This window comes from Podarcis cretensis (genome assembly GCF_951804945.1).
Source record: "Podarcis cretensis genome assembly, chromosome: 2".
NCBI classification, from domain to species: Eukaryota; Metazoa; Chordata; class Lepidosauria; order Squamata; family Lacertidae; genus Podarcis; species Podarcis cretensis.
Genome location: NC_137171.1, coordinates 62,072,741 through 62,097,704, shown reverse-complemented (window position 1 = coordinate 62,097,704; position 24,964 = coordinate 62,072,741). Strand labels below are relative to the sequence as shown.

The window sequence follows — 24,964 nt, the reverse complement described above, 5'->3', positions numbered from 1 at the left end:
TAGAGCAAGAAAGCCTTGCTGCACTTCCTCTGTTGTTGCCAGAGCTTCTGCCACTGGTGGGGGAAGGGGGAAAGAGGGACTTCCCCCGTCCGTGGCCGCCACACCAACACCAAAAGGAAGCCCACAAAGGCTTGGCTGTGGTGGCAGGGTAAGGATGGGGACTAAGGTGGGAAAGGCTTTCTCTCTTTATTTGCCCTCCCACCAGCAGTAGTGGCAGGGTGAAAGGGTACCCACCCACCTGTGGTGGCAGCAACAGGGGGCATGGGGATGTTGGGTGAGCTATGGCAGAAGGATTTGAGAACAAGCTGTGAGATGGAGAAGGAAGGGCGGGCAAGCTGTGAAATGATGGGCAGGAGTTTAGGGTGAGGTGTAAAGAGAGGGAGAGGGGTTAGCTAGTTTTAAAGGCAGCAGCCTCTAGTGCAGTTATAAAAATTGTGTTAACTGGGTCACAGGTGAGGGGCAGAAACCTTTGGGGATATTCCCAGTACTACTTTGCACCATGTCAGGATGCAGTGAGGCTTCATAGTCCCAAAATCCTGGGCAGGAACTGGACCATGCAACCTGCCATCAAAGCCCATGATATGATCAAATCACGAGAATGCAAAACTGATCCCAGGACCAGAAGTCAGTGCAAGAGAGCAGAAACTACAAACCCATCACTGAGAGTAGGGGTGGTATTCAACCAAATTTTAATTAGAGTAGGCCCATTGAAATTAAGTTGGGTCCATCAATTTCAGTGGATCTGCTCTGAGTAAAAAAATTGAGTACCATTCTATGAGTGGAAGCACACGCCAGGAGCTGGAACAAACAGTCAAATGTTTGTCATCAGTTCAATGAATGCAGAATCTGAAGAGGAGAGCATGTGAAGGCTAAGCTGTGAGGAGGATCACATCAAGTTATGGGATCAGGGAAGCAATCTGGAACAATGAGCCACCCTGAGGGCAGTAGCCTACATAGCAGGGGATGCATGGACCAGCCATTCAGGATGCTAACTTACTGCAGAGTTCTGCATTTGCTGTACTCAGTTGCTATTATTATTATTACATTATTTCTGTGGTCATTGGAGCTCCTTTGCTCCAAAGAAATACAAGGCTGGCTTGTTGTAATCTAACATCTAGTAAAGGTAAAGGTAAAGGTACCCCTACCCGTACGGGCCAGTCTTGACAGACTCTGGGGTTGTGCGCCCATCTCACTCAAGAGGCCAGGGGCCAGCGCTGTCCGGAGACACTTCCGGGTCACGTGGCCAGCGTGACAAAGCTGCAGAGCCTCACACGGAAACGCCGTTTACCTTCCCGCTGGTAAGCGGTCCCTATTTATCTACTTGCACCCGGAGGTGCTTTCGAACTGCTAGGTTGGCAGGCGCTGGGACCGAGCAGCGGGAGCGCACCCCGCCACAGAATCTAACATCTAACACTACCATATATAGCAGTTAGCGTCCACTTTGGTTTAGGGTTCTTGGTTGTACTGATAACAAAGATGAACAGTGGTAAGTAACAATAAATAATCGTTTTCATACAAATCATGTTACCTGTAACAAATGCCGATAAATTAGCAAAAGTGAAGTTGACTCCTGGTTTCTGTTTTCTCTCCAGTGCTCTGTAACCTGTGGTAATGGTACACAAGACAGACAAGTTCTGTGCAGGACAAGAGAAAACGTTATTGGCTTCTGTAAAGAAGACAAGCCAGAGACAAGGAGGTTATGCATTCTACCTTTGTGTCCCAGTGAGTGCTGATCCCTCTTTTCTATTTATTTGGGGTGGTTGCTTTGTGGCAATTGTGCCAGTGGTACAATTAAATTTTGTAGTGATTTTTAGAATACAGTAAGCCCACAACTTACGCACATTTAACTTCTGCATGTGCAGCTTGGCAAAAGACATAAAAAGGGGGCAGGTGTCAAGTTTGGTTCTATGACACTACCATTCTACTGGTGTGGTACACATGTTTTCAAACAGGTCCAGGCTGCAACATTTTCAGGCATACATGTTGCAGCCTGGACCTGTTTGAAAACGTCTACCACACCAGTAGAGAAGTAGAGGCATCAGAGAACCAAAATTGTATGTGTAACAAATCCTTGAAATGGTGGGAAGCCTGCATGAAAAAGCATGTCTGTGATGCACAAATTTGTTCTGTTTTGTCTTGACTTTTCTGCAGACATTTCACCAATGTGATGACTTTGAGTAGAGGTGCCCAAACTGACATTATTTAAAACTAATAATGTACTGCTGTAGTTTTTCAAAAGCTATTTTCTTTCTTAGAATAGTAGCTACTAATTCTGTTCAGTCAACCAAAATGGTGCATTAAGAAGCTTACAAATATTTTTTTCCCTTACTATGTTCTCTTTCAGGAAATTCATCTGATACATCAAAGAAAACTTACAGGATACAATGGCTGTCAAGACCGGACCCAGATTATCCCATCCAGAAAATATCTTCAAGTAAAAGACCCATTTATAACTCTGCCTTTGCCCTTAAATGCATGCCACATCAAATGTGGACTTTGCCTTCTGCTCTATTCTTCTTCCTATATGGAAAATTTCCTTGAATCTGCCAAGTCTTACCTTGGGCTGAATCTTTTTTTCCCTGCACTGGGCCTTGGTGCACAGTGTCTTTCTTCTCTGGAGATTAAGTAGCACTTGCTGCAGTGGCGATCGTGAAGGTGTTGGATGTGTGAAGTTGGATCTCTTCGGTGTGTTGGAAGTCCTCTAAAAAGTGAGCTGGTATCAGTTTGCTTGTTGATTGGTGATGGTGAAAAAAGGCTCTTAACTGGCTCATGATTTCAGTTTGATGGTGAAACCGAGAACTTATTGTGAATGTGATCACATCACAATAATGACACCTTGTAGTGCTAAAAGTTCTCCTTTTGTCTAAAGGTCCTCTATCTTACAACAAGTTAGCTTCAGTGTTTTTGCAGGGTAGTCAAATGAAAGTGCTCATTCCATCATGGTTCTTTACAGTCTCATTGCTTATTAACTCATGCGTCACAATTTTTTAAATTCCTGGCTTTAACATTTTCATTTGTTTCCATGAAAAAAGTTGATTACTACAGGTAGATGAAACTCTCTTGATATTCCTGTCAAATGCTGCTACTGTGCTATGCTTTTATTGAAGCTCTTCTACCTATATTTTTTCTTTCCAAAACCAGCAAGGGAATCTTCACACAATTTTGCCAGAAAGTTCCTTCTGTTGTTATTATTTCTTAACACATATAATGCAAATAGGAAACCAGTATGGCAAAACATTTGGTCTATGCTACAGGTTGTGGTGTGCAGTATTTCAATATCATTGAGACAATATGACATTGTCGTGCTGTGCAATGTCAAGAATTGTTCAGCAGTGAACTCTTTATACATCATTGCATCCATCAGTCTTTTTTCACCATTTGCATGTTTGACTTGACTGGTTCAGTTGTGTGTGTGCGTGTGTGCGTGCGCGTGTATGTTTGTGATCTATAGATGTGTCAACTGGCAAACATAACAGTGTGAACAATGACAGAATTACCTCAATTTTTATTGCTTTGTTTCATTTTGCTTAGGGAGAAAGAAACTACATTTAGAAAAATGCCTTAAACTTTAATTGCATTGGCATTAACCACCAGTTCCAGCTTTAAATATACAAATAGTGCACTGGTACCATGAATTGATATTCATGTACGGTGTTTTTACTTGAATGCTAAAACACTGGACGGACGTTTGCACAGTCGGGTGTATGAGAAAGGAAAGGATCACTACCCACCTAAAAGAAAGGGCCATTGCCCAACTTACCCTGTTTTAACTGGTAGATATTTGCTTCGGCATGTGTTTGTGCTGAAGATCTATAACTCACTGTTCATAAAACCACTTATATAAACATCAAATAACAGGCGCATAATCAGTACCTGAGGATCATGGCAAATTGCTTGCTACCTTTCTCCACCAAATCATATCCCTTAGGAAGGTGGTCCTGTGGATCTTCTAACAATGTAGCACTTCAAAATTGTCATTATCATGTGATCACATATTTAAATTTTGCTGTTACTATGATGATTGCCTGCAACCTGTTCGTAATTTTACATGGCAACGAAAAAGGCAAAGACACGTTATCTGGCACTAAATACTGTTATGTAAAATAATTGGTGTTTAACTGTTATCAACTTATTCATGACTGTTAGTTACCTTTAAATAGACAACTGTTGAGTGACGTTTCAAGCTATGGATGGCTATAGAGAATGGTGCAATAAGGTATCTGGGCATTGTGCACTAGATCTATATGCACTTTGGTTTATCAGGGATATTTTATTAGTGTTTTGTATGTATTTAACATATTATTAAAGATGTGCCAATTCAGTTTGCTTTTCAATATTTTTTTATGAGGCCAGTTGAAATGTGTACCAAAGTGACTGTGCAAATGACTATTTTTTTCTTACTGCTCAGTGGAAGACATACTTCCAGCCTGTCATGCATACTGCAAAATAAAATAAGATGAAAGTTCAGCAGGTCTGGCAGTTTTGCTTTAGGAAAACAAAATAAACTTACTCTGAGATATATGCAAGAGAAACAACCAAGAGTGCCCCTTAATGACTAAGGTTTATTGTGGCATAAACTTTTGAGTGTGCAACTGGGTTGCAGCTGACAGACATTTATGGCCCCCAAAAATATGTTCAAGACTCTGATTCTGTTGTTTTTGCTGCAACAGACTAATATGGCTATCCTTCTGGAGATTTCTTTATATAAAATGTAATAATTATGAATGGGAAGTATATTGACTGTATCACAAGGGTCAATTATTTCATGTGGCTCTGTATTTGATCTGCATGTTTTGGGGAATGTTTCACTGTTGTTGAAATAAGGCATTTTTCTAAAGATGCTTTAAGAGGTTCTTACATTGAACAGCCAACAAACAATTTAAGTTTGAGATACTTGCTATGATTTACTCACCTTATAAATTTGGTAATATTCTAATCCTATTTCTTAGAATGGGTTTATATATAAAGAATACATGTTATCCTTATCTTTATAGAACACAATAATCACCTTTTTATTGTTCTCTCGCCCTCAAAACAAAAGGACTGATAGTTCATGTAGAAAGGGGCTAATTTAAAGTTGTTTTCTTTGTTAATCAATTCTAAATTTCCTAGACTGATATGTTTGCCAACTAAACACACTCATACCCTAATTTATTTAAGTAGAGGATGCGTAAAGAGACACCGTGTATCCTTTCTAAAATCAGTGAATGCGTCTGCATTTGATCAGGTGATGCTTTATGTTGCAGTGTGGTTGAGAGCCTGACACACATGCTGCTGCTATCCCTGCCTGCAGTGCTGTTCTAATAGCCTTGTGATGTTGCAATGACATCATGGTTACTTGCACCCTTCCCCTTAGAACACTTGAAAATGTGCATTTGGAACCTCATGGGGGACTAATGCTGCTGGGAGGGTGGATTTCAAGCAGGGAAATAGAAGGTGGGGTTAAGCCCTCCTCCACAAACACCACTCATTGCTTCTCTGCTCCTTGTTGCCCTCACTGGAAGAACTTGCTCCTGCTCTAAAAGGGCCATTGAGCTTTAAAAATGGATTTTTACCATTTGAGCCCTAGTATTACCAGGGCTGGCCAAATACGTTCTGGTGCTTGAAGCACTCCTCCCACTAATTAAGAAATGGAACTATCATCCTGGTGAACTCCATGGAGGCTTCATTGAAATGGACAAGAGCAAAGCAAGGTTCATTTCAGTGAGGCTTGCACTGGAAAGTTTCTCAGTGGATTGTAAATCATAACGTCACTTCCAACAGTTTAAAATCTGCTTCACTCAGGCTTACCTTATGTTAAGGCGGCATGGGTGTCCTCCAGAAGTAAACACATAAAGGGATGAGTGACAGGAACATATTCTTGAGCAGTATTGTGCATGCCCCAGGGACCCTGGATTTGATCTTGCTGTCAGTTCCTTGTCTGTACAAAGGTGTTTGGAAGAACCGGCCTCCTGTTCATCCTGTATATAATAGGTGCAGGAAACACTGGTGTTAGACCAATAGAACAGCAGCAAAATGGCACCATCTACAGCCATGAGAGAGGTGGCTGCAGGTTCAGAAGAACCTCAAGGTTTGAAAAAGCACTGAAAAAAAACTCAGGGGGGGACTCCTAACAGGGAAACTGAGCATGCGGATCAGAAACCCAGGTGGGAAGGAGGATGGAATGGCGTGTGTTGAATAGGGAGCATTGTACATTACAACTGTAACATTTGCTGCCATGGTAAAGTGCTTTCTTTCTTTTTTTTAGTATAGTATTTTTTTTCTTGCTTTGGGAGTTCTACAGAACTTCTACAATGTATTAGCATTGAACTTCAATTTTCCGCCACTCATTCTGTATATCCCAATGCTGCTGTTAAACTCTTTTAATCCTAGGAGGCCATGAAGCAGAAATCCTTCTTTTTGGGCAGCTTACCAAATCTGCTAGCTGGATAATGTAAAACAAATCCTTGTTGCAATCAAAACAACAACAACAGGGATGCAATAAAAAACCATTTGAGGTTCTAAGAAGTTACCTGAAATTTCCATTGCAGCCCCTGGCTAAGGAAAATCAGAGTCTAGTGGCCAGCAATATAGATTGATTGACTGCCCCTGGAGTTCTTCAACTTAATGAACCAGGAGTCCGTTTTCAGTGGCGCAAGCTAAAGCTGGTTGTTCAGGGCCAGGGGTCTGATGTTATGGATACCATGTAAGAGAAGCTATTGGAAATGCTTCGGCATGGTGACAGCGACATGCAACCCCTGCAGTGTGTCAGAGATGCTCATGAATTTCCACACTCAATGCCAGCTGCTGATACAAGTGTAAGGAAATTCTCCATGTGAGTAGTCCCTCCCACAATGGAGGGACAATGGATCCATTGCTACACAATTACATCCCATTAAGCAGCCATAATATGTGTGAGTCCGAGGCCAAGAGCATCTTGAAACCACAACATTCAGGAATGTAAGTGAGTCCCCTTCTAATTTGTCATCACATATCATAAAGGTTGGAGCAGTGTGTAAAACTCTGATGTGAAATTTTAGATCACTGCAAGAAATGTGAGAACGCTTCCGTCAAGGCCCAGTATCAGGTCTTAGTAATATTCTATACAAGAGCCTCTAAGTCCAAGTTTGCTTGATTCTGACTCTGGTTTTATAGTATACACATAATTCCTGTTTTTCTCTTCCAGAAGAACGTTGCCAAGGAGACAAGTCAATGTTTTGTCGCATGGAAGTTCTCTCTCGGTACTGTACAATTCCTGGTTACAATAAACTATGTTGCAAGACTTGTAAAATGTACAGTAACAAAACAGGAAGTGGAAACTCAACAGAATCCAACCATAGCAAGGTTAATGATATCGAAGAGGCTACCTCTCCAACACTTACAACACCTGTTGATGTTCACATCCCACATACCACTTCAGGCCCACCCATTGTTCCCAAGATAAGCATCACCGGTTCCAACGCAACTGAAGATCGGCCACAAGGCAACACAGTGGATGTTCCGTATAAAATTCACGGACTGGAAAATGAAGTGCCACACCACAACTTCATCTTGCGGAGGAGACCACCTTACGAACGGATAAGGAACCAAAGAATTCAAGAGCTGGTGGCTGAAAAAAGGAAACAAGAAATGCTCAGGAAACTGCATTAAAATGGAAAGATAACACAAAGTTGTTTTCCTCTCTTATAGAGAGATGCTACCACCGCTGGAGCAAAGCCCAGGTCATCATAGAGACTTAGATACAAATAGTGGTGCTATGGCAGAAATGCCAAATGCTATAGCCTGCAATAAAAAGGAAATTTAGGATTATTTAAGTTAATATAAATATTATAATGGCTAGGGTTACAAGGTGCCACAGATACTAGTGCAATATCCTCATAGGTTTCACTGCTACTTAGCGGTGGTGCCTCGCTAAGGTCAGCAGGGTTCTTTTGTGGGCTCTCTTGCGCCCTCAGTGTGTGTTCTTGAGTCCAACAGAATGTTTCTTGGGTGCACTCTGTAGAATTAAGAAGAGATTCTAAAAGCTTGATCCAAATCCCTCAGCAGTGTTTGGAGGTCTCTTGATAGAACCTCAGCTTCAGGGAAGCACATGTCTGTTTTTTTATATAAAAAAAATCAAGTCCTACCTATACTTATTTGGAAATAAGTTCAATTTATTTCAGTGGAACTTACGTCAAAGTCAGTGTGCTGGAATCTGGTGCGCCATTTTTGCCTGTCTTTCCATTGAATTAAATGGTGGTGCTACCATACTCAGACGGCAGCAAAAAATGGGCTACCATGATATAAAGGACCTAATTCAGATCCTGTTTCAGGAATCAAGCATAAATCAAGCTTTCTGTTAACCACTTGAAAAACAAAAGTAGGTCAGAATTGATGCCACGTGACCTGGAAGTGTCTCCGGACAGCGCTGGCCCCTGGCCTCTTAAGTGAGATGGGCGCACAACCCCAGAGTCTGTCAAGACTGGCCCGTACGGGCAGGGGTACCTTTACCTTTACCTTAATGCACAAAATAAGAAAGCAAAAACAACAACAGAATGATAACTACTGCATGCAGCACAAGTCGGACCAAAGTATCTTTTAACGCTGTTGTCCTTGTAGAAGGAAGATTTACATGCTAGTGTTGGGGGATGCTCCAGTAAAAGGCATCATCACTGTATCTGCTTTTTCTCACACTTAGGGACCAATATATTCTTAACATTAATCAATATACTAGCCCCAGTCAACTTCAGCTAGAGGGGTAGCACACTAAACTTTAGCACCATGTTCTAAAATAATAGCATTCAGGAAAATATGTTTTAAGTTATTAATATATTCACTCACCGGATCGAGCTGCATTGCCCCAGTCACCTCTGGTTCTGCATTTCATCATCTTAAATGCTTGCAATGCAATTACTACAGAGTTTTAACAGGTGTAGATCATTTTCCCCAACTTTTACCAATACTCTGATTCATTTAAATGACTGGATTGCCCTTTGATTTCAGTTGGTGCTTTTTGTGTGTGAAGAAAATGTAGCTTTTGCTTATTCCGGGTTTTTTACAGTGCAATGTTATGTAACTGTGATGGACAACAACTTGGGTTTTCAGCCATTCATTAGGACAACTGTACTGTAGCAGAAGCAAACGCATGTCATTATGCATATATATGTATACACAGTACTGAATCGCTTAGCAATGTATAGTTTTGACAGCCCTTTGAGTACTGGTTTCACCCCACACAGCACTTTCAGAAAGCGTGTAGCAACATAGTTTACTGCTCATTTTGATCAAAGATCAATGTACAGTCAGATCCTAAAGGTGTTTATTTGTCAGTAAGCCCAAGCACTGGGACTTACTTCTCAATAGGTGTGCTCAGGACAGCAACTTTAGATTGGTTATTCAAAAACATCCATGTTAATTCCTGACTAGGTATGGTCTTAAAGCTTGAGCCAGGTCTGAAAACGAAGTTTCCCCATCAATTTAACTTGATAGTGGAATAGATCACACTCCCAGGTATATCTGCTATTTTTACACATCTAGTGGCTGCTGGGGAAAATAGCTGAGCACAGGGAAATATTTTGGGTGCTATTGCTAGTAGTTCAATGGCTGCATGGACTAAAAAGCCTGTATGTGGTGTGTGTGTTAAAAAAATATATCTTCCTGCTCTGACTACCATGTTTATCTGAGCTGCTTAATGCTTACCAGTTAATGCAAGATTCTGAATGCTGTTGCTGCCTTCATCATCTAACTGAACAGCAGCTCATTAGTACAAGTTAAACCACAGATTTCAGAGGCAACTTATTAAGCAATTCAAAGTTTTCGTTGGCATACCTTGTAGGTGGCAAATAGATGGTGGTTGTTCAAAATCATCCATGTTAATGAGTAGATTCCATTTCTCATGAGACCAATATCTAGATATCTTATCATTGGCCTCATCACTCTTTTATATTCACTGGGAAGAAAATTTGGCATGCTGTTATAATCATGGCATACACAATAGAATGGGTTTTATATTCAAGCAGCGTGAGTTCCCCTTTTAAAATGTATTGCTCCTGCTCTCATTCTAGCCACATGCAACAGCTACCGGCATAAGCACAGCAATGTTAGCCTGCTTCTACACAGGTATCTTTATTGGGATTGGAATGGTTGTTCTATGAGTGAGGGTTCCAACGTACACTACTATTGACATAGCAGAACATTCTGGAAACAGTAAACATTTCAAAACTTGTACCAGGGCTGGCCCATTCATGAGGCAAAGTGAGGTGATTGCCTCAGGTGACAGGATTAACTGGGGCAGCAGATCCTGGTGTTCCTTAGCACCATTTTGGAGCCAAAATGTCCTGGGCTGGCCCTGGCTGGTCTTCCTCTGAAATTGTAGAACTCATCTGAAAGACATAGGTTTGCTTTTTTGCCAAACAGTCTGATTCCACTTTCTCTTTGCCCCCCTTCATATTAATGTACTTTCATGAACACCTATGGTGGAAAATATTTTCCAAATGACAGCCTATTTAGTGGGAGAGGTCTTTCCAGTGTAAGGCCTGATATAATCTTAATCTTGCTTAATTCAGAAGTTAGTTTCTCCACCCCACCCCCACAAAAAAGGGGCAATTGCATGTTCTGTTCTGTTCACTGTATATGTAGCATAATAATGTGAAGTGTCTGAAGAAATAAATCCCATGACAGCTAATTAATTTTATTGGAACTTGCTAATGATATTGGAAGCAATTAGGGGCATGTGTTAGTAATTAGGGACATAGAATTGCTCAGTTTTTCTGGAAAGGCTGCCACCCAGCAGAATGCTTTGGAGCAAAATATTATGCCATCACTTCGTGGAAATGAGGACAATTTCATACATTTATTTTGTTCCAAAGAAATGGAGAAAAGTGGCTTTTGATCTGTTTAGGCCATTAACTAGAAGCATGTGTGAATAAGGGCTTCACATGCCCAGTGGGTCTTTCACCTCGTATCATACTAACCCCCCCCCCCCCCTTGATGTATTGTAAGCAGCTTTTAAAATGTTAGGGGCTTCGGTGAGGCAAAGAAATGAGGGAGGAAGCCCAGCAAGGCACACTTGACTGAAAAAGGTAACACTGTGCCTATAGCCTTCATTAATGTGGAAGTCAAGCAACAGTGGGAGATATGTATTAAAGTAGCTCCACTATCCCTGGTATTTCTCCCCTCAAAAATGGTTTCCCCATAATCCTGCTATGATGGGGGAAGGGGCATCACTGCAAATCATCTTGCTGTCCCATATTTATTTTATCACCTCAAGTTTTCCCATCCAATTTCTTCCACAAGACTCTGTGATACAGTGATAGGGCTTCTGTGCCTTTAAAAGTCATATGGGTAGAAGTCTGAGAGGCACAGCTTACCTTATAACTGAAACTCGGTGCTGGGAAGAACTTCGGCTGTTAGATTTGTGCCTATTGTCTTGCTGTTCAGGGTATATGAGACCTACAAGAAAGAAAAAGAAAGTAACTGCATACAGTACAAGTCCTACAGTGGTGCTGCCCAGTAACATTGGAGCACATTGCCAGCTAAATAATGAGAAAAGTACTTATTGTTTAACTGTTAATGGACAAGAATTTCTATATTTACAAAAATTAAAATGTGGGCTTATTATTATTTTCTATGAAACATATACAGATCTTTTCCTTCCTTGCTGCTTCCTCTCTTCCTCCTGCATCTGTAGTTTTGTATTAGAAGATAACTGTACTCTGACCAAGGTACTCTTTGTGACAGTACTTACTGCTACAGAATACCGTCACCTTTTAATTTCTTTTTGTATTGGCACCCTACAAAAAGCAACAACCCACAAAAGCACTGCCAAACAAAATCCCCTTTCTTTGTAGCTGTTTCCTAGTTGCTTTTTATAGACAGAGGTGGCTGCCAGCACGTTGACAGAATAGGCTAATTACTTACTATATGTCTAAGCATACATACTAGATATGGAAGTGGAATGCAAAAAGGGAAACCACAAATGTCTCATGCCTGACCCGGGCTGGATCTAGACACATCAAAGAAGCATTTTAGTTAAATGCGTTGTAAACTTTGTATAAGAAATCAGGTTAGCAAAAACGGGACTTCACAGCGCCATCTGGTGGCACAGGGTTATATGCAACGCATATAAACACTTTTTCTTTACCAATCTAGCTGAGTCCTAGACTACTACAGTACATGATTTCTCTTGTGCTGGAATAAGTGGGTTAATTCTTGTTCGACGAACATTTCATAAGTTGTTGACTCTATTGTGGAGCATGCAATGTCTTCTTTTTCATTATATACCTAGCAGTCTATACAGTAGCCTAATGCTACGTGTTCATTTTAAAGCATAGCTATGCCTCTGGTGCAGCATAGTACAATGACACAGCTCTTCTAACTACCGCTGCCCTGAGTTTTTAGAAGAGGCCGGTGGGTCCTTGGCACAATACACAAACGAAAGATAGTAAAAGACCCTATTCTTAAATGTGATAGTTTTGGTCCTGAAAACACTTGGAAGGATATAACATTCAATTGGAATTGCCAACTCCTGTCCCCCCCCCCTTTTTTTTTTTTTTTGCATCTTTAATAGCTGCTTGATCTGCAAACCTGAGCAGGTAATAATGTTTCTCTTCAGGCTGTGAAAGGCTTCAGTGGCTGGTTCCTGCAGCTCAAGGTGTTGCAAAGGAGTAGGCAGGGATATTTTTCTAGTTTGTTGAAACCCTTAAGTTCAAATGCCTCTGTAAGCGTGTTTCATGTAAATTACTGCTGCCCCCTGTTATGTTATTTTTTTTACCCCTGTTGAAATCTGGCTGTGGCTGCATTGCCTTTAGCACCACACGGTTACCATTTTACTCTGTCTATCCCCATATATCAAAGCCCTACGTTTTACGTACAAGAGTTTTCAGAACTAAGTTATTCATCTGAATGCAGAATTTTCTCTCCTCAGTTAACACAGCCATTCAAAAGTGTGCACCCACGGAGACTAAATTGGGGCCTTTAAACATGAGCATCCGACATGTGTTAGGCCCTTGACAATCCTGTGCCTCCTGGCTCATTATCTGAGACCAGCTGTACAAATGCACCCACATCCAAGTGCAAAATTCAACATGCATTTGGAAATGCAAGGAAAATGCTCGTTGTTGCCAGACAAAAGCTGGGTCCTGCTGGTGGTGGGTGCAGGGAATGCCAGCACATGCCAGATTTTCAAGCATTTTCAAACAAGTGCCCTATGTCATGTGAACAGACCCTTAGAATGCCTTGCTTGAAATATCTCCAAATGGTGCTTCACCCAGTACTCAAAGGGTTTTTTGTGATTTACTTTTACTATGTAATGCATTTACTACTACTATATTTACTCACCTACAATGCACAGTATTACCTATGTTCGTATGGCACAGCCATTCACATACAATGCATATGCCTTAACGTCAGCTGCAATGAATAGCCATGAATTGTATATTAAAATGTATATACAAATCAGAACCTTTAATTTTATAATTTATTAAAGTCCAGATGTCTGGGTTCTTTTGCAAAGGAGTTTGACTTTTTAACTTTGATTACTCAATCCGTGCTCCTAGTACCATTCAATAGGCAGGGGGCTTAACCTTTTTCAAACCACAACACTAAAGCCTGTTGTCTGTTCAGCCTCCATTCATCCCCCCTGTACCCTCTCTGACATGTCTTCAGTGTCCCACCACCATAGAATCATAGAATTGGAAGGGACCCAAGGGTCATCTGGTCCAGCTCCCTGCAATGCAGTCTCCTGGCTCTGAGACTTCTTCCTCTGGGACATCTCTAGGGGGTTCCCCAGCTACTGCCTTCCACCACTCCTCTTCATCCAGCCAGTCCCTGACAGATACTTCACTGTGGCAAGAAGGTATGAGGGTGACCAGGAAAACTGGTGGAGGAATAGGACAGGCAGTGCAGAGCATTTAAATCACTGGCACATTATCTGGGGCAGGACTTGACACTTTCTTAAAGAAAAAGCAGTGTGCATTGCTTAGCAATAAGATATGTGGAGGCCCTGTTTGTTTGAAAGGATGCTGTGCTAGTGGCACAACACTTCAAAGCAGCTTCAACTTCCACACTCAGCTTGACAATAAGCTCTGAAACCTTGAAAGCCTGCCTCTTTCCTTGAAAGCCTTGAAAACCTAGAAAGCCTGCCTCTAACAAAATAAAATATACAACCACCTCCCATGAAAGCAGAAGAGTCCAATGATATATGGGGTGAGAAATGTCTCGTCCCCAAGAAGTCAGTAGACTACAACGCCCATCATCCCTGACTATTGGCCGTGCTAGCTGATGATGACTTTCATACACAGCCCACCCTTCCTCCCAAAGGAGGCCAAGGTGGCAAGCAATTGCTGGTCAGTAGGGGTTGGGTAGAACAGACAGGGACCCTTTGGCTAGGTATTGTCCAGCAGGAAGCTGCAGGATCTCTCTGCCCCCTCCCCATTCCCTCAAGTGAGAGAGGGTCCACACTTTGACCTTGTGCTTCTGCTCATTTTAGGTCCTACTTGTTTTAGTTAATAGGACTGTGACTCTTAACCCACTTTCTACCTCTGCAGTGTTCATCTGAAAGTTGGGTGGGGGAGGAATATCCATTACTTCCAGAGTTATCATCTAATTCAGTACAACAGCAGCTCTATGCTCTTAGATCTGGAAGAGATTCACCTATATTATTTTCTCACATCCACAGCACTCCGGTTGCCTCACATAAGCCCTGTGCAGTGCACCTAGAAATAAAGCCTTTCTTTCTCCCTGTCTCAGAGGACATTAGTTAAATCTTCCTTGAACACCTTCTCTGGTGATGATAAAAACAGAAGATCTGCCTTCTTTAACCCATTTACTTCCCTCATCAAAGTTCTTCCCTGAAATTGTGTCTTGTGTCAAATTGGCCTTCAGCCCATACATATGCAAAGCTCTTGCCCTCAGGAGAGTACTCCAATTGGCCCCATGGGATGAATTGCCAGTCTGATGTCCTTCAACCCAGCTAAGAGGAATATGGACAAGCTCTCAAAGAAGTAGAAATCACTGCTTGAAGACACCATAGAAAGACAGAAGCAGGCAGACAGTGTCTCCAGGGCAGTAGCAAGAAGACGTCTCCAAAGGAAAAACTGGGCAATGTAGAATGTAGTTGCCCACAGTCCATATTTATACCCTGGCAGAAACCCAGCTGGTGTGACATGCATCTGTGTGGCACATCAGAAAAGAGATGTGGCTCTGGGGCATAAATAAAATGTACTGTCTACCTAGTAGACCGATAGTTCATTCAAGAGTTCGCACATACAAATGGCCCTCTCTCAGACAAACCTGCATGAAGCTCATGATTAACTGTGACTTAGCATTAGCTGAAAAGGTTAATCTACTAAAGATGATCATAGCTGTCCTTTTGTAACAGCCAACTGACTCATTAGGCCTCATTTTGCTTAAGCCCATAACCTTCAGTTATGCCACACTTTTGCAGTTATGCCATCCTTGGCATTTAATTAGCATTATATCCATCCGACATAGATGGACTGCCTTATGAAAGTGCTTTTGATTCTATACGTTGCTAGCTAACATCTCCGTGCACCCAACTTGCAGGCGTCAGCAACACATGGAAGCAAATGCTGAGGTAAGGGTAAAGGGACCCCTGACTATTAGGTCCAGTCGTGACTGACTCTGGGGTTGCGGCGCTCATCTCGCTTTATTGGCCGAGAGAGCTGGCGTACAGCTTCTGGGTCATATGGCCAGCAAACCAGAGCAGCACACGGAAACGCCATTTACCTTCCTGCTGGAGTGGTACCTATTTATCTACTTGCACTTTGACGTGCTTTTGAACTGCTAGGTTGGCAGGAGCTGGGACCCAACAACGGGAGCTCACCCTGTCGCGGGGATTTGAACCGCCGACCTTCTGATCGGCAAGTCCTAGGCTCTGTGGTTTAACCCACAGCACCACCCACGTCCTTGCAGGCAATTCCTAGCTAGAATCAGAAGTTAAGTTTCTTGCAGAATGCATTTCCTGTATTCTGTTGTCCTACCTCCTGGCAGTAGGAACATTATGGAAGAAAAATAGGTTCTGTTTTTGACAGCAGAAACAAATGACGCATTAACATAAAACATTAGTGCCGAAGAGGACAAATCCTGCCTTTTCTTCCTATTGTCATATTGTATCCTGCCGTAACCGCAAATTGTGAGTTTTTCATGGAGGGCATATTGGCAAACAATAAGCGAACTTTGTTCCTTCTGACCACCTTGGCTCCATAAATTAAACCCACAGCTTCACCACTACTGTTTCACAAAAGTTGCTGAGCTAGGGAAATCTAGAAACCCCATTTTTAAAGTATAAAGCTGTTTTGCTGTACTAAGCTTGTCCCTTGAATTCCGCCTTTGATCCTTTGAAGGGCAGAGTAGGCACCTGATGGCAACAAGTCAAAACTTCTTCTTATTCATTTTTAAGCTGACAGTAAAAGTAATCTGACAGTAAGAGATGGGTCCTATCTAGTTATGCAAAAGGACTCTGGACTAAGCCCATTAAAGAAGGTTGCCCAAGCTAAAACCCGAGGCTGGTTGGCACATGATATAATTGGCATGTGGCATTGCTGAAATAACCATCACAACAGCTCCCATTCCGTGGGGGTACAGGTAACAGCATGTACGATCCCATTGCCTGTATGCCAAGTATACATGGTCTTCACAATCCAAAACATTGGGAATATCCTGTTATAAACTGCTGCTCCTACATACGTCACACAGATATGGAGGAAAACAGACCAGTCATACTATTAAGCCAGTTTTGTGTACAATCACAAAGCAAATAAATGAATCAAATAAAATATCTGGTATAGTATTCTATTTTGGATGTCCCGCTTCAAAAACAGACAGATGCCAAAGAGAAGCCCAGAAACAGGATACAAGGGCAATCACCCTCTGATGCTGTTGTTGACCAAGTGGAGGAAGAGGGCATGCCCTCAGATAGCCCACTGCATTGCCTGCGTACATGAACAGAGAATGGGGTGGAGAAGCAGCACATTCTTGCACCCTGTGAGGACCCTTCCACAGGGTTTTTTTTTACCTGTGAGATTAAAGGCGTTACCCCAAATGCCTTGGGCATCTGCTGGAAAAGCTATACACCAGCAGATAATCAGTCCATACCATGTACATTAATATATTTATTCATATATAGTGTCTGTAACTGCTAGGTGCTGAATGAAAATTAAACATAACAAAGGCCCCACCCAGACCTGTCAGGAGTAAGCATGGACCAATGGTACCAAATAGTATGGGAAACAGCCTTACTAGAAAAATTAACCAATAAACTGAAACTGACACAGGGACAAATAGAAGAAGATGCCTTCACCCCTTTATCCCTGGCTCCCCTTTATCACATACACAACCCAACAAGACAACGACAATCCACCAACAGCATACAAATCAATATGGCTAACCTGATCCAAAACACCTACCCACCCCACTCACACACGAAAACAAAGTTCACCACAGCCAATCACAAACAAACAACCACACCCTAGGCCAACCCCAACCTCTCTCGCCACCAAGAAACACAAGTGAATAGCAGAGAACCTGCACAAGCGACACTGACACAAAACCCCACATATATTAAGTTAAATAGAAACATCACCACCCGACCCCACCCCCACTCACCTTTCCCTCGTCCACCTCTTTCCCCCTTTTCTTCCTAATGTCTCAAAAAATGAAACTGATCTGTAAAAAATGTTACTTGAAAAAAAGAGAGAGAGATTGCACATACTTTTGTAAACCAAGAAAATCTTTAATTAAAAACAAAAACAAAGGCCCCGCCCATAAATTTATAATCTAAAGGAACTGTGGGCCGTGGCTCAGTGGGATAGCATCTGCTTTACATTCTGACAGTTCCAGGTTCAGTTCCTGGCATCTCAAGGTTGTACTGGGTGAGGACTTTGTCTGAAATCCAGTCCTGGAGAGTCGCTGCTACTCAGTGCAGACAATATTGCACAAGACAGACTGTTGGGCTGACAAGCAACTCCCTATGTTCCTATGAGGGTCAATCAATAAAAAGGAAAGGGGGGGGGGAGTGAATGAAACCTGAATGTAATCGACTCATTCCACAATGACAAAGTTATTCAGCAACACAAAGCCATTAAATAATATTGATTACAAATCAGACAAGTCATTAAATGCTATCTGTACCAGTTGCCCAGACGTGTGATTTCAGACAAAAGTGAGTGAGAGGAGCAGCAGTCACACAGAGCAGGCTCCCAGGGCATTCAGATTATTATTATTATCAGTGCTTTTTTTCTAAAAAAGAAATGTGTGGGGGTACTCCCATTTTCCTACACATCTTGAAATACGACCTCTCAATGAGGCCAAACTTAGATTCACAAAATGTTTTGGTACCCCCTGCGTACCCCTTGCAAAAAGCACTATTGTTATTTATTGAATTTATATACCACCCTATACCCAGAGGTCTCAGGGTGGTTCACAGAACAAAATCAAAATATAAAACCACAAAATATATAATCAAAATAAAAACAACAACCCAATAACACCCCCTAATGTATGGACCAGGCTACAAACCTGCCGACAGCCAGGGAGGCAACTTGAAACAGCCTAGATAGGCACATAGCCACAGTCTTAAACTCTAAGCCCTGTAGGCAAAGAACATGTTTCTCTTCTGCATTGCAGAACACCCAGCTTGGTTCAAACGAAGGCTTGCAGTTTACCAGGTTATCCTCCTAGAGTCTTTTCCACACAGAGAACTATAAACTGGACATACCAAAATCACTGGAAAAAACCAAAACACACAGACATTGATCTGTAAAAACAACACCACCGCCACTGTGGGCATCAGTTCTGCAGCATAAGAAAGAGCTTCAGATAACGGACACTTTATAGCCCATCAGCCACTAGATGTCGGCACATGAAAGCAAATGAGGGAATAGATGGGAAAGAATTGCTTCATTATTAGATTCCTGTGGCTTTTGAAGGGAGCTGGATTTTTTGAGCTCAAGGAGATAGTATTGGTTACTCCCCCCCTTTTTTTTTACTAAACAGGGGATACAGTGGTGCCTCTGGTTACGTACTTAAATTCGTTCTGGAGGTCCGTTCTTAACCTGGAACTGTTCTTAACCTGAAGCACCACTTTAGCTAATGGGGCAACCTGCTGCTGCTGTGACGCCGGATCATGATTTCTGTTCTCATCCTGAAGCAAAGTTCTAAACCTGAGGTACTATTTCTTGGTTAGCGGAGTCTGTAACCTGAAGCGTATGTAACCTGAAGTGTATGTAACCCGAGGTACCACTGTACTGACTCTTAGCTTGAGTCCCACTCACTCCGACACATTTATAAAGGCTGGAACAGATAGTTGAGAGAGAAAAAAGTAGTAGGAGCAGCTTGCCCCTTTGTGCTACAGCCACACTAAGAGGTCTCTGTCTGCTTTTTTCTTTCTTTCTTTTTTGAATAATATTTATTAAAGTTTCAAAAAAGTTACAAGAATAAAAGAAGAAAAAACAAAAAAGAAGCAAAAAAATACAAAGTACAAAAAAGTAAAAACAATTAAAAACAAATCAACCTTTCCATGTCTTGACTTTCATTTACTTGTTTCCCTGATCTCCTCGCACCTCCCTTTTTTGTATTCTAGTTCAATTAGTTGTTTCAGCAAATCCTTTCCATTTTTGCTTTTATCTTAATAATTTATCTTAATATATTATAACTTTACATTCTCACCTGTTAACAATCCATCTTTAGATACTCCTTTATAACATTACTGCTAAAACCACATAACTTCATTCCAACATTCTTCTAACATTCCTTAATTTTACAATATTTTTGTAAGTAGTCTTTAAATTTCTTCCAATCTTCTTCTACCGACTCTTCTCCCAGGTCTCGGATTCTGCCAGTCATTTCCGCCAGCTCCATGAACTCCATCACCTTCATCTGCCATTCTTCCCGGGTGGGTAGATCTTGTGTCTTCCAATACTTTGCGATGAGTATTCTTGCTGCTGTTGTGGCATACATAAAAAAAGTTCTATCCTTCTTTAACACCAATTGTCCGACCATGCCCAGGAGAAAGGCCTCTGGTTTCTTCAGAAAGGTATATTTAAATACCTTTTTCATTTCATTATAGATCATCTCCCAGAAAGCCTTAATCCTTGGGCACGTCCACCAAAGGTGAAAGAATGTACCTTCAGTTTCTTTACATTTCCAACATTTATTATCGGGCAAATGATATATTTTTGCAAGCTTGACTGGTGTCATGTACCACCTGTATATCATTTTCATAATATTCTCTCTTAAGGCATTACATGCCGTAAACTTCATACCTGTGGTCCATAACTGTTCCCAGTCAGCCAGCATAATGTTGTGTCCCACATCTTGTGCCCATTTTATCATAGCAGATTTCACCATTTCGTCCTGAGTGTTCCATTTCAACAGCAAGTTATACATTCTTGACAGAGTCTTAGTTTTGGGATCTAACAGTTCAGTTTCCAATTCTGATTTTTCCACCTGGAAGCCAGTTTTCTTGTCCAATTTGTATGCCTCCATTATTTGATAATAGTGAAGCCAATCTCGCACTTTGTCTTTTAGTTTTTCAAAGCTCTGCAATTTCAATTTATCTCCCTCTTGTTCCAAAATTTCCCAATATTTCGGCCATTTGGCCTCCATATTGAGCTTTTTCAGAGCCTTCACTTCCATCGGTGACAACCACCTTGGGGTTTTATTTTCAAGTAAGTCCTTATATCTTGTCCAAACATTAAACAATGCTTTCCTGACAATATGATTTTTAAATGCTTTATGTGCTTTGACCTTATCATACTACAAATATGCATGCCACCCAAATACATTATTGAAACCTTCTAAGTCCAAAATGTCTGTATTTTCAAGAAGCAGCCATTCTTTCAGCCAGCAAAATGCAGCTGATTCATAGTAAAGTTTAAGGTCTGGCAAGGCAAATCCACCTCTTGTCTGCTTTTTTCTTTAACAGCAACAGCTGTATGGGGTGAGGGGGTTAGATTTGGACTGCAGCACACAAGGATGGTTGGTTTAACCCTCTCCTGTGCACTTTCATCCTGCCACACCTACACCAACCTGGCATTGGCCCCAGGAGAGAAGCTTCTATTGGCAGGAATAAGAAAAGCTTCCCTCCAGTATCACGCCCCAGATTTGGATGGTGAGACTAGTAGGACCACAAGGGAAGAACACTAAACTCAAGAAAAGGAGGAAGCAGAAACATTTAGATCACGTGTGTGCATGCCTTGGACATTTTTATGGAAAGGTCTGCAAATATAAATATAAAAGATGTAGTTTCTGAAATGGCAGAGCAATACTGCAAGGGAACTGGCTGCTATTTTTTACTCATGTTAACTAAAAGACACATACTTTAAATAATCAAAACATGGAAATTCAAAGTCAGCCTGCAAGATTACCCCTGTTGCCCCAATCTCTCATTAAAAAATTGTTTTTCTCTAACAAGAGAACTCACAGTTCCAGCTAAACATGAGCTCTTGAAACAACATTTTCCATTGTGCTTCTTTAAAAAGAATGGCCTTTGTGTTATTTTGCTCCAGGTTATCTATCTGGGTCTCTGGTGACTTTACAGGTGTGCTACTTCAGTAATTAGCAGAGAGCTCTGAATGAGTCCTGGATGATGGTTGGCAAAGCCAGCCCTGTCTAGCTAATACCCACTCGCTCATTAATGCTTCCCAGCAATTGTCTTTGGTACATACCAGAGTATCTATCACTCATAAAGCAAAACAGGCTAATAGGCTATGTAAATATAATTAGATAAGGCAAATGCTATCCACCAGCTCTGTCTCCTTTTAATATGCAATATAAATGTGAAGGCCATCCATGGTCATCCTGTGTTGATCTCTTGTCAGTTGTTTGGTTTTTAAATATATATTTAAAATATATTTCTAATATATCTCTCAAGAACTGCTTGTTTTTTAAAACTTATGTATGTTTGTATGCAGAACAAAAATTGCATTAGCAATGTGATCCAATGCATGTCTACTCAGAAGCTCCACTGCATTCAATATGGCTTACTCCTAGCTAAGTGGGTACAGGATTGCTGTCCACAATCGTGCCACTGCACGATTTCTGTTCTCATCCTGAAGCAAAGTTCTTACTATTTCTGGGTTAGAAGAGTCTATAACCTGAAGTGTCTGTAACCCGAGGTACCAATCGGGCTCCGGCGGCATGGCAGCAGCAGGAGGCCCCATTAGGTAAAGTGGTGCTTCAGGTTAAGAACAGTTTCAGGTTAAGTACGGACCTCCGGAACGAATTAACCTGAGGTACCACTGTACTTGGAGATTCAAGGAGCAGATGGAAATGCTGTGCTCATCCTGGAACGATGGCTGCCTTCAGTACATTAAGTGAAGATGGTGACCCAGTGTGTGGCAGCCATGAAAAAGGCAGATTCTAGGGAGCCTTTGGAACAGAATCATAGCTGTCAACTTTTCCCTTTTCTTGCGAGGAATCCTATTCGGAATAAGAGAATTTCCCTTAAAAAAAGGGAAACGTTGACAGCTTTGAACAGAAATGAGAATGAATCTGCTAATTATTACAATACAGTGGTGCCCCGCAAGACGAACGCCTTGCAAGACGGAAAACCTTCTAGACGAAAGGGTTTTCCGTTTTGGAGGCGCTTCGCAAAACGAATTTCCCTATGGGCTTGCTTCGCAAGACGAAAATGTCTTGCGAGTTCCTGCGGGGTTTCCCCCCCCCCCTTTTCCTAAGCCCTAAGCCGCTTATCAGCTGATCTGCTAAAAGCCGCTAAACCGCTAATAGCGCTAATCCGCTAAGCTGTCAATGGGCTTGCTTCGCAAGACGAAAAAACCGCTATACGAAGAGCCTCACGGAACGGATTAATTTCGTCTTGCGAGGCACCACTGTACCGTTGAACAGATCTATGGCGAGGCTGCATTTGGAATATTGTGTACAGTTCTGGTCGCCTTACTTCAAAAAGGATATTGTTGAATGGCAAAAGATTCAGAAAAGGGCAGCCAAAACGATCAAGGGGATGGCAGAACTCCCTGATGAAGGACGGTTGCAGCGTTTGGGTTTTGTTTTTAGTTTGGAGAAAATGTGAGTAAGAGGGGGCATGATAGAAGTCTATAAAATTATGCACGGCCTGGAGAAAGTGGATAGAGAAAAGTTTTTTCCTTCTTTTCTCATGACACTAGTACTCATGGACATGTAATGAAGCTGAATATTGGAAGATTTAGGACAGATTAAAGAAAATGCTTCTTCATGCAGTACACAGGCAAACAATGGAACTCCCTCCCCCTGGAGGCATCTTTAAAAGAGGATTAGACAAATTCACGGAGGAGAAGGATATCAATGGCTACTAGTCAAGATGGCTAACCTCTACCTCCATACATTGGGGGCAGCAATGCTTTCGAGCGCCAATTGATGGAAACCACAGGAGGCGAGAGTGCTCTTGTACTTGGGTCCTGCTTGCCATTTCCCCACAGGCATCTCATTGGGCAATGCCAGAACAGGATGCTGGAGCAGATGGACCACTGGCCTGATACAACACACCACATTCGTACCTTGGGTCTTGAACGTCTTGGTTCCCGAACAAATCGGCTCCTGAATGATCGAAACCCAGAAGTGAGTGTTCTGGTTTTCAAATGTTCTTTTGGAAACCAAACGTCCAACTGGGCTTCCGCAGCTTCCGATTGGCTGCAGGAGCTTCCCGCAGCCAATCAGAAGCCACGCTTTGGTTTCCAAACATTTTGGAAGTCAAATGGATTTCTGGAACAGATTCCGTTTGACTTCCAAGGTACGACTATATTCTTATTTTCTTATGTAGTGTGTGGGTGGGGTGTGGGGTAGGGTGTATGTGTAGTGCCCACCCATACTGCGGCACCATAGTGCACCTAGAAATAAAGCCTTTCTTTCTCCCTGTCTCAGAGGACATTAGTTAAATCTTCCTTGAACACCTTCTCTGGTGATGATAAAAACAGAAGATCTGCCTTCTTTAACCCATTTACTTCCCTCATCAAAGTTCTTCCCTGAAATTGTGTCTTGTGTCAAATTGGCCTTCAGCCCATACATATGCAAAGCTCTTGCCCTCAGGAGAGTACTCCAATTGGCCCCATGGGATGAATTGCCAGTCTGATGTCCTTCAACCCAGCTAAGAGGAATATGGACAAGCTCTCAAAGAAGTAGAAATCACTGCTTGAAGACACCATAGAAAGACAGAAGCAGGCAGACAGTGTCTCCAGGGCAGTAGCAAGAAGACGTCTCCAAAGGAAAAACTGGGCAATGTAGAATGTAGTTGCCCACAGTCCATATTTATACCCTGGCAGAAACCCAGCTGGTGTGACATGCATCTGTGTGGCACATCAGAAAAGAGATGTGGCTCTGGGGCATAAATAAAATGTACTGTCTACCTAGTAGACCGATAGTTCATTCAAGAGTTCGCACATACAAATGGCCCTCTCTCAGACAAACCTGCATGAAGCTCATGATTAACTGTGACTTAGCATTAGCTGAAAAGGTTAATCTACTAAAGATGATCATAGCTGTCCTTTTGTAACAGCCAACTGACTCATTAGGCCTCATTTTGCTTAAGCCCATAACCTTCAGTTATGCCACACTTTTGCAGTTATGCCATCCTTGGCATTTAATTAGCATTATATCCATCCGACATAGATGGACTGCCTTATGAAAGTGCTTTTGATTCTATACGTTGCTAGCTAACATCTCCGTGCACCCAACTTGCAGGCGTCAGCAACACATGGAAGCAAATGCTGAGGTAAGGGTAAAGGGACCCCTGACTATTAGGTCCAGTCGTGACTGACTCTGGGGTTGCGGCGCTCATCTCGCTTTATTGGCCGAGAGAGCTGGCGTACAGCTTCTGGGTCATATGGCCAGCAAACCAGAGCAGCACACGGAAACGCCATTTACCTTCCTGCTGGAGTGGTACCTATTTATCTACTTGCACTTTGACGTGCTTTTGAACTGCTAGGTTGGCAGGAGCTGGGACCCAACAACGGGAGCTCACCCTGTCGCGGGGATTTGAACCGCCGACCTTCTG

At 42.1% G+C, this 24,964-nt stretch overlaps 1 protein-coding gene across 4 annotated transcripts in view; it reads left to right on the top strand.

Annotated features, from left to right (window-relative positions):
* The window catches only part of ADAMTS2 (ADAM metallopeptidase with thrombospondin type 1 motif 2), a 209,701-nt gene extending 198,815 nt beyond the window's left edge, over positions 1-10,886 (top strand). For 3 of the 4 annotated variants that reach the window (XM_079966473.1, XM_079966471.1, XM_079966474.1), the window contains exons 20-22: positions 1,593-1,722; positions 2,345-2,434; positions 7,166-10,886. In XM_079966473.1, the coding sequence (XP_079822599.1) occupies positions 1,593-1,722; positions 2,345-2,434; positions 7,166-7,629 (684 nt within the window). In that variant the 3' untranslated portion in view covers positions 7,630-10,886. The remainder of the gene's footprint in view (positions 1-1,592; positions 1,723-2,344; positions 2,435-7,165) is intronic. The other variant, XM_079966472.1, reaches the window with a different exon arrangement.
* Positions 10,887-24,964: the final 14,078 nt, after the last annotated feature.